The sequence below is a fragment of the Eimeria tenella genome, genomic scaffold, assembly GCF_000499545.2.
Source record: "Eimeria tenella Houghton genomic scaffold, Eth_scaff400, whole genome shotgun sequence".
Lineage (NCBI taxonomy): Eukaryota > Apicomplexa > Conoidasida > Eucoccidiorida > Eimeriidae > Eimeria > Eimeria tenella.
In genome coordinates, this window is record NW_013544912.1 from 1 (window position 1) to 8,609 (window position 8,609).

An 8,609-nucleotide genomic window follows, 5' to 3' on the forward strand; every position below is an offset into this window, starting at 1 on the left:
AAGCAGACCTGGCTGAGGCTGCTTCAAAGGTGGGCCTCAGCCCGTGGGGTGAAGGCAACCGTGCTGCTGCTTCTGCTGCTGCTGCTGGCGCTGCTGCTGCTGCTGCTGCTGCTGCTGCTGCTGCTGCTTCTGAAGATGAGTCAGTGGCCGTAGACCCCGTTCCAGTGTTCCCCAGCGCTCGCGCGCAGCAGCAGTATCACCATCATTATCAGCAGCAGCTGCTGCTGCAGCAGAAGCAGCAGCGAGTCATTGGTGCTGCTGGCGCAGCTGCTGCGCCATCTCCCGCAGAGGGCAGCAGCTTGCTGCAGAAGCAGCAGCAGCTCTCGGCCTCACTGACTAGGGGCTCCTCCGCAGTAAGGGGAAGCAGCAGCTGCAGCATGATGAATATGCTTTCATCTGCTTCGCTGAACAGCAGCAGCAGCACTGAGAGCAGCAGCAGCAGCGTCAGCAGCAACGAAAGATGCGCCATGACTCCTGCTGCTTCTCTAGGGTCGTCCCCCGCAGCTGCAGCGCAGGTGCGGCCAGCAGTCTCCCCACCGGCTGCTGCTGCTGCTGCTGCTGCTGCTGCTGCTGCTGCTGCTGAGGGGTCGCCTGCTGCCTCGCTGTGGGGCCTCTTCTTATGAGGGGGCAGCACATTTGCTGCAGAGCAAAATAGGCAAAATAAATCTCATTGAATTCAAAAGCATTCATCTGTTGCTTGCATGGAAGTGTAGATTGCTGCAGTTCCTGCTGCTGCTGCTGCTGCCTGCGCTGCTGCGTGGGTTTTATACAGTAGGACATTCTTGCGGCCCTTTGCAGGCGCCCAGCAGCAGCAGCAGCAACAGCAGCAGCAGGAGCAGCTGCAGCAGCAGCAGCAGCAGCAACTGACACTGGTAGCAGGAGCGCAGTTGCCTGCAGCCCCGCAGAGCCTTGAGCGGAAGGCGGAAGGTGCTGCTGCTGCTGCTGCTTTGGATGTCCGTTTTTGTTTATTCTTTGTGTCTTTTTCAAGAATTTTGTCTTAATCTGCTTGTGCATTATTTTATTTCCACTTGCTCATTTATGTTGCTGCCAGCAGCAAGGCTGCGTCTGCCTCGTGCCTTTCTTTGCTGTCTCGCAAACCCCACACTTTAATTAAATAGAAATGCATGCAGCAGCAGCTTTGCTGCTATTGCTGGAGTGTACAGACAGCTGCTGCACAGCAGCGCAGCAGAGGGAGTTACTGGGGCGGCCCCAGAAAGCTGCAGCAGCCCAGAAGCAGCAGCAGCTCCTCCTGCAGCAGCCGCTGCTGCTGCAGCAGCGACAGCAGCAGCTGCTGCTGCAGGCTCTGCTGCAGCTCTTCTCTTTCTTTTCTTTCCAGAGAGGTGGCTTCGCTAGCCACGACCTGCGCTTCTTTTAGGTGCATGCATGTCTATATATATATATATAATATGTACAACATAAAATGTAGAATACATAATATATATGAAAGTAACATATATATTTGTATAGTATATTTATATATATATATATCATGTAATATACATATACATATATATATTTATAGGAAATATATATGTGTACATATATACATGTATATATATATATATACATACATACATATATACATATATATATATATATATATATATATATATATATATATATATATATATATATATGCAACCAGCACACGGGTTTTATGAAGAAGCTGCTTAGTATGTGAACCTGCGCACTTGAACACGAGCAGCAAAAAGCACAAATATAAATAAATTAATAATAAATAAATTAAAATAAATAATAAAAACTAAAAATAAATAACTAAGTACTTGGGTCTATTATATTCACTGACATCAAAACGCATGCAAGTGAAGAGGCCCTTTGGCGCCGTTTGCCTTCTCAGGCAAGCAGAAGCAGCAGCTGAGCTGCAAAGTAGGCGCAGTGCTCAAAGACTTGCTGCTGCTGCTGCTGCTGCTGTTGCTGCTGCTGCTGGCGCCTCAGCGCCCAACTTGATTATCAGGAGCAGCAAAGGTCCTAAGAGGGAACTTCAAGGGGGCGAGGCGTGGCAGAATTGCTGCGGGCTTTGTGCTGCTGCGGGTGCTTCTTCGAAGCAGCAGCAGAGCAGCAACTCTGCAGCTGCTTCAGCTGCATTTTAGGGCTGCAGTTGCTGGTACTCCTGCTGCTGCCGCTGCTGCTGGGCCCATACTGTTTTGTTTAGCATTGTAGCATAACAGTGGCAATATTTACCGAAGTTATGAATAAATTATTTCTAAAATGTTTAATCTAGAACGTCAGCTGGTTTGGAAACAATAGCAGCATTTAATTTGTTTTGCAATTCTTGTTTAAAAGACATTTCATTCGCCATATTTACATTTTAAGTTTTATGCTTTTCAGAATTTGCAACATTTTCTTCGAATGAAGAAATTCCAAAATTGTATTGTATATACTTTTTATAAAATCGCATCTTCAAACGGAAGAAGTTGTTGCTGCTGGGACTGCTGCTGCTAATGCAACTGCTGCTCTTTCTGTTGCCTCTGTTGTGGGCAATTGGACTAGTGGTCCACAGCAGCAGTTTCATAGCAACTATTGCAGCAGAAAAAGCTCTGCGCCGCTGTCTTGTTGCCCACAACACACAGTGCATAGCCCTAGTTTAGCTAATAGGGAATTCTTAGCTGGCTAGCTAGCTAGCTAGCTAACAATTCCGTAGCTAGCTAGCCAAAAAATCCGTTTTAAGCCATCTATCTGGGGTGCGGATACGCAGCGAGAGCTGTGGCTAGCTAGCTAGCTAGCTATTTGACTGGCTAGCTAGCAGCTTACCAAACGCCTGCGCCACTTTTCTTGCTGCCTGACAAGCCACGGCTAGCGTCTGGGCTGGCCGTGGCTAGCTAGCTGCGGGCAGCTTCGCGGCAGCTCGGGAGCAGCTAGCCAAGTGCTGCTGCTAAGTTCACAGAGCTGCAGCTATGCCACAGAAATAGCTGCTGCAGACTTGCTGCGGCAGCAAGGGAGATGAAGAGCAGCACTTGCTGCTGCTGTGGCTGCAGCTGCTGCGCGGTGCTTGCAGAGAGCCAGAGGCCTTTGCTGCAGTTCTATCGGCGTATTTGACTTTGAAAGAAAGCTTTAATTTGCTTAAATGCATTAAAGTGAGAATTTGGAATGCCTCGAGACCAGATAGGAGGGCCAAAACTGCCCCAGGCAGCTAGTTTCCTGCCCTGGGGGGTAGGCGTGGCTAGCCATGGCTTGCTGTGGCTAGCCGTGGCTAGCTATGGCTAGCTGTTGCTGCCTGTGACTAGCCGTGGCTAGCTGTTGTTGGCCGTGGCTGGCTGTTGCTAGCCGTGGCTAGCTATGGCAAGCTGTGGCTAGCTGTGGCTAGCTGTGGCTAGCTGTGGCTAGCTGTGGCTAGCTGTGGCTAGCCACACAACGACGCAGCTCTGGGCGGCCAAGCTGCCCGAGCGCCAGCCTGGAGTTCCTGCGGCGCCGCCAAACATTCAAATACAAACAGCCACAGCAGCTGCTGCAGTTGCTGCAGTTGCTGCTGCTGCTGCTGCTGACTTCAGCAGCAGCAGATGTGTGTGTCTACCCAGGCCCTCAGTCTTTGCCAAAAGCATCGAAGTTCTTATCTCGGCTTCTGAATTGTGAGAAGTGCGTATGGGCTGCTCTGCGTGCACGTTGCTGCTGCTGCTGCTGCTGCTGCTCAGCAGCAGCAGAAGCAGTTTTTGTGCAGCAGCAGCCCCAATAACAGCCACAAAGGCAGCAGCACTCACCTCAGTAAGTGCTCTGCCGGCGCAGCTGCGGGGCTGAAGGAAAAAGCTGCTCCATAAGTTCTTTTGAGTGTCTCACGAGGGCCCTGAAGAATTCGAAATAAACAAATCCAGCTTCTAGACCCCGCAAAAATGTTTAGGGTTTAGCGAAGATGGGGGCCCCGAACGCGCGGCCTAGAGTTTTGCTGCTAGGGTTTAGGGTTTAGGGTTTAGGGTTTACAGCCGTAGGGAGTTCGTCGAGGCGAGGATGCAGCCAGGATGGTCATGGCTCTTGCGGTGAGTGGCTTGAACAACAACCTGCAGTTCCTCCCACAGACACGCAAGAAACTCCATGCTTTTAGTGCTTCAAGCTAGCTAGCTAGCTAGCTACCTAGCTAGCTAGCTAGCTAGCCAACTGTCTAGGCACCTTAGCTGGCTTGCTGACTAGCTAGATATCTATCTAGCTGCCGCAGCTAACTGGCTAACTAGCTAACTAGTCAGCTAGCTAGCTGGCATAGCTGGCTGGCTGGCTAGCATGCTAGATAGCTACCTAACTGCCCTAGCTAGCCAGCTAGCTAGCTAGCTCCCCTAGCAAGTTGGCTAGCTAGGTAGCTAGCTAGCTAGTTGGCTAGCTAGTTTGAGTTTGCAGTGCACTGCGGGGCTCCCACAGTCCCCCGCCCCTGCGCAGCCGCCCTTGAGGGAAGCCCGCGTTGCGGGTTTTTCTGAGAGCCTTTAGGGTTTCTGGACTGAGGGTTTAGGGTTTAGGGTTTAGGGTTTAGGGTTTGTGGTGCAGCGCAGGGGCCTCAAAAGTGGCGCTGCAGCAGCAAAATGACGGACCTTTACTGTCTCAGAGTCTGTCATTTCATCTTTGATGGAAACTGTTGGCCGCTGCTCTGCTTTCCACTCCCCTGGCCGCCTGCAGCAGTAGTCTTCCAGCAGCAGTTGCAGCTCCTGCGGACTCAGCGCAATTCAAAAGCTGCAGCTTTTCCAGCACTTGGAAATTAAAATTAAAATATAATTAAGGGCACAAGGCTCCTGTACTGAAGTAGGTACATGGGTTGCTGCGAGGTGCAGCAGCAGCAGCAGCAGCAGCAGCAGCAGCAGCAGCAGCAGCCAGAACTGCAGCAGCAGCAGCAGACAAAACAGCAGCAGCTGCAGCAGCCGCAACAGCAATAGAAGCAGCAGTAGCCAAAACAGCACCAGCAGCAGCCAAACTATCATCTGCGGCAATCAAAGCAGCAGCAGCAGCAGCAGCAGCCAGCGAATGGAGGCCGGGGACTCTGGGGCGGACCGTGAGGGTCTCGGGCTGTGCATGTTCCTTGCGCATGAAGAACTCCACCTGTACTTTGGCGTGGGGCGGCTTGCGGCTGTCATTCGATATTGCCTTGTGCTTCAGCAGCCGCACAGGAACTTCCATCTGCAGCAGCAGCAGCAGCAGCAGCGGCAGCAGCAGCGCAGCAGCAGCGGCAGCAGCAGCGGCAGCAGCAGGAACAGAAGCAAAACGTCAGTGAAGTAGCACCAGTAGCGGCACTGTCAGCAACAGACCTGTCAATGGCACAGCAACGGAGGCACTACCGGCAGTATCAGCAGCAGCAGCAGCAGCAGCAGCTGCTGCTGCTGCTGCAAAGGAGAGCATGGGCTGCATACCTCTGTGCCATCTTCTCCAACCTCAAAGATGCATGCATGTAGGCCAACGGCAACGCATCTCGCCCTGTAGAGGACCAGCGTTCCTGCGGCTGCTGCTGCTGCTGCAGTTGTTGGCGCTTTACCTGCTGAGGCGGCAGCCGCGAGCGCCGAGGGAAGTCCAGCAGCAGGAACAGAAGCAGCAGCAGCAGAAGACAGCGACAGTGCTGCTGCAGAGTCCACTGCAGCAGGGAGGGCCTCCTTCACAGACACAATATCTCCCACGTCAAATGGGTGCAGAAATCCCATATAATGGGCTTCTTCCCACAGCTCCTTGAGCCGGCCGACTGCAATTTCAGGCAACAGCAGCAGCAGACACAAATACAAAAACGCATGCAAGTTTATGAAAAGCACTTGGGACACTTCAGTGCAAAAAAACACCCCAAAAAAGGCACATTTGAAACGAGTAAAGTTGAACTTCGGGGTGCATGCGTTTCTGCGCCTCCAGATAGGTAATGAACTTGAATTTCAAATAAATGTAATTGTTATTATTGTTACTATTGTTATTATATTCAAATATGGACTGCCTATAGATAAAGGAATTTAGTATACATTGCCTAAGGCTAATTTACTTGAATATAAAATGCCTCTTCTGCCTGTGCTTGAGTATGAACTGCCCTGTTAAATGCACTTGCAAGTGGAATGCATGCAATTATTCTGTTTGAGAATTAATTAAATATAATTAATTGCCTATAATAGTTGTATTTAAATATGACTGGAGTTGAACAGAAAGTGCGGATGGTGAAAAGACTGAGTGTGAACTGCCTGAGGCGACTTCGCCTGAATATTAACTGTCTATGTTTAAAACTTGAATATGCGCTGCTTAGGGCCATTTGTCTTTAATTTAAATTAAACATTACTAATATAATTGAATGTGAACTGATTGTGGCTATTTTCTCAAAACAAATGGCCTCTGGCGACTGGACTTGGCTGAGCTTCAAGATGAAACGCCTCTCTTTTATCTGCTTGAATGTGGACAGTTTATGTTACCTTGCTAGCTCATGAATTGCGAATGACTAATTCATTATTCATGAATTGTGAAGGGCAATACAAGTGAATATGAGTGGCAGAGGCTTAGTGAGCTTGAACAAGGGCTGCAGATGATGAATTCTTTTCAATATGAAAACGCACAAGATTGCCTTTTTTGAATCTGAACTGCATATGGCTGCTAAGCTCGAATATAAGTTGCATGCAGCTAATTTATTGAGTGGGAACAGCAAATAATAAATGTGTTTTGAACTAAATGGCAGGAGGTTGCTGCACTTGACTAAGAGCTGCAAATAGTCGTTGTGCTGAATGTGAACTACGGGTGGTAAGGACATTTGAATTTGAACAGCATATAAGCATTTTATTTATATATTTATATATTATTTGCTGATGGCTGCTTCATTTGAGCTTGGGCTGCAGCCACAGTGTTTGAACTTGAACTAAAGACTGGCTTAAAGGCGCAATTCGAAACAGCGTGGGCTTATTGAAGAAATGACTAGAAAGCTCCAGATGAAGTGTTTGCTCATGTGCATGCAAAGAGAAAAAACGAATAGTGAAAAAGGCTAAATTTGATGAATTCTGCTTCCTTGTGAAGCACTCGCAGAAAGACAGACTACCCCTAAGCCAGCTAAGAAAGCAGCAGCAGTAGCAGCAGCAGGAGCAGCAGCGGCCCCGCAGTCCCCTCGACCCCCTAAAGACCTGCATTTATGCCTCTATAAGTCTATTAAGATGCTATTTAAACTAGCTGCTGAGGAGAGACGTGCACGGAGCTGCGTCTGCTGCAGCAGCAAGCAAGGCGTCGTGGGAGCCGGTTGATGCAGGGGAGTGCATGCGCATGCAGCAGGTGTACGTACACCGCAGACCCCACAAAAACACTCACGCGATACTGCAAAGCCCACGAGAAACAAAACCCCCAAAGCCAGCGCCAGCCACTGCAGAAAGTTCAACTGCGAAAGGCCCAAAGCCAAGACCAGCCCCAGAGGCGCAGAAAGCCCCAGCAGCACCAGACTCGTCTTCCGCAGAATCGTCTCGTTCAGCTGCCACACACACGCAAACCCTAAACCCTAAACCCTAAACCCTAAACCCTAAACCCTAAACCCGAGGCCCGGAACCCTAAGCCCGAAACCTGGTACCCAAAACCCTAAACCCGAAATTCTATACCGAAGCCCTAAACCCTAAACGCTAAACCCTAGACCCTAAATAGAGGCAAGGGAATCGAAGGCAGCAGCGCTGCTGCCCAGACGCAGCCCCAGCAGCAGCTTCAAACCCTCAGCTCCTCCAAACCCTAAAACCCTAAACCCTACATGCCAAACCCTAATTAAAAGCCCCTGCAATATATTGCCCCTCGGGGCCTGTGAAAAGAGCCTTAAAGTCTGTCTTTAAGATTAAATGAATTGATTGAATTAAATAAATGACTTGAGTTAAATTGATTAAATAAATTAAATTATTTAATTAAATCAAATTAATTAATCGAATTAAATCAATTTATATTATCAACTTGCCCTTGCAGCGTGTCGCAGCTTCAGCTGCTCTCTGTAGGCGTCCATAAGGCCACAGACGAATTCGCCGCGGGTTATAAAGTCAGGGTCTGTGGGGCCCACAGCCACCCCAAACCCTAAACCCCAAACCCTAAACCCTAAACCCTCAGCCGCAAGCCCTACCGAACGCCAGCTACCCGCCGGAGAGCCAGACAATTAACTAAGGAAGTTGCGCAGCTACAAGCAGCAGCTGCTGCTGCGGCACAGCTCGCATGCACGCAGTGCCCAGAAGAAACGCAGGGCTAGCAGCAACAGCAGCAGCAGCAGCAGCAGCAAAAGGTTCTTACTAGCCCTTTCAAATGAGCGGAAAAAGAGGGTTGCATCATCGTGTCTCAAAAAATATAAGAAATGGTCCAACGTGAGCGCTTTCTGTTGCATCCCGTATCTGCAGTCAGCGTTTGCTTCTTGCTGCTGCAGCGGCAGCAGCTGCTGCTGCTGCCGCTGCGTGTCTCCAGACGCAGTGCTGCAGTCCCTCTGGCTGCTCCCCACAGGTTCGCCGCGCCAAAGAGGAGGCCCCAGAGTTAGCCGCCTCTGAGGTTCCGCTCGCTGCACCAAGAATACACACATTTTGAGTTTAGTCATGCATGCAGCAGCAGCCGCAGCAGCAGCAGCAGCAGCAGCAGCAGTGGAGAGCGCTCGCACCCGAAGTGTTAACTTACTCCCTGAATCGCTTCACAGACAAACTGCCGATCTGCGCGCCGCCTTCGCC

At 50.0% G+C, this 8,609-nt stretch overlaps 2 protein-coding genes across 2 annotated transcripts; one reads left to right on the forward strand and one right to left on the reverse strand.

Moving 5' to 3' along the window:
* Positions 1-377: 377 nt before the first annotated feature.
* Positions 378-1,375, forward strand: ETH_00032555 (uncharacterized protein; the record flags this gene model as incomplete). The annotated part of the gene is made up of 3 exons (XM_013379806.1): positions 378-604; positions 773-927; positions 1,164-1,375. 3 exons carry the CDS (start codon positions 378-380, stop codon positions 1,373-1,375), a joined length of 594 nt encoding a protein of 197 aa, XP_013235260.1.
* Positions 1,376-4,710: 3,335 nt separating this feature from the next.
* ETH_00032560 (uncharacterized protein) lies at positions 4,711-7,399 on the reverse strand (the record flags this gene model as incomplete). The annotated part of the gene is made up of 3 exons (XM_013379807.1): positions 4,711-5,109; positions 5,340-5,662; positions 7,243-7,399. 3 exons carry the CDS (start codon positions 7,397-7,399, stop codon positions 4,711-4,713), a joined length of 879 nt encoding a protein of 292 aa, XP_013235261.1.
* Between the last annotated feature and the right edge of the window lie 1,210 nt (positions 7,400-8,609).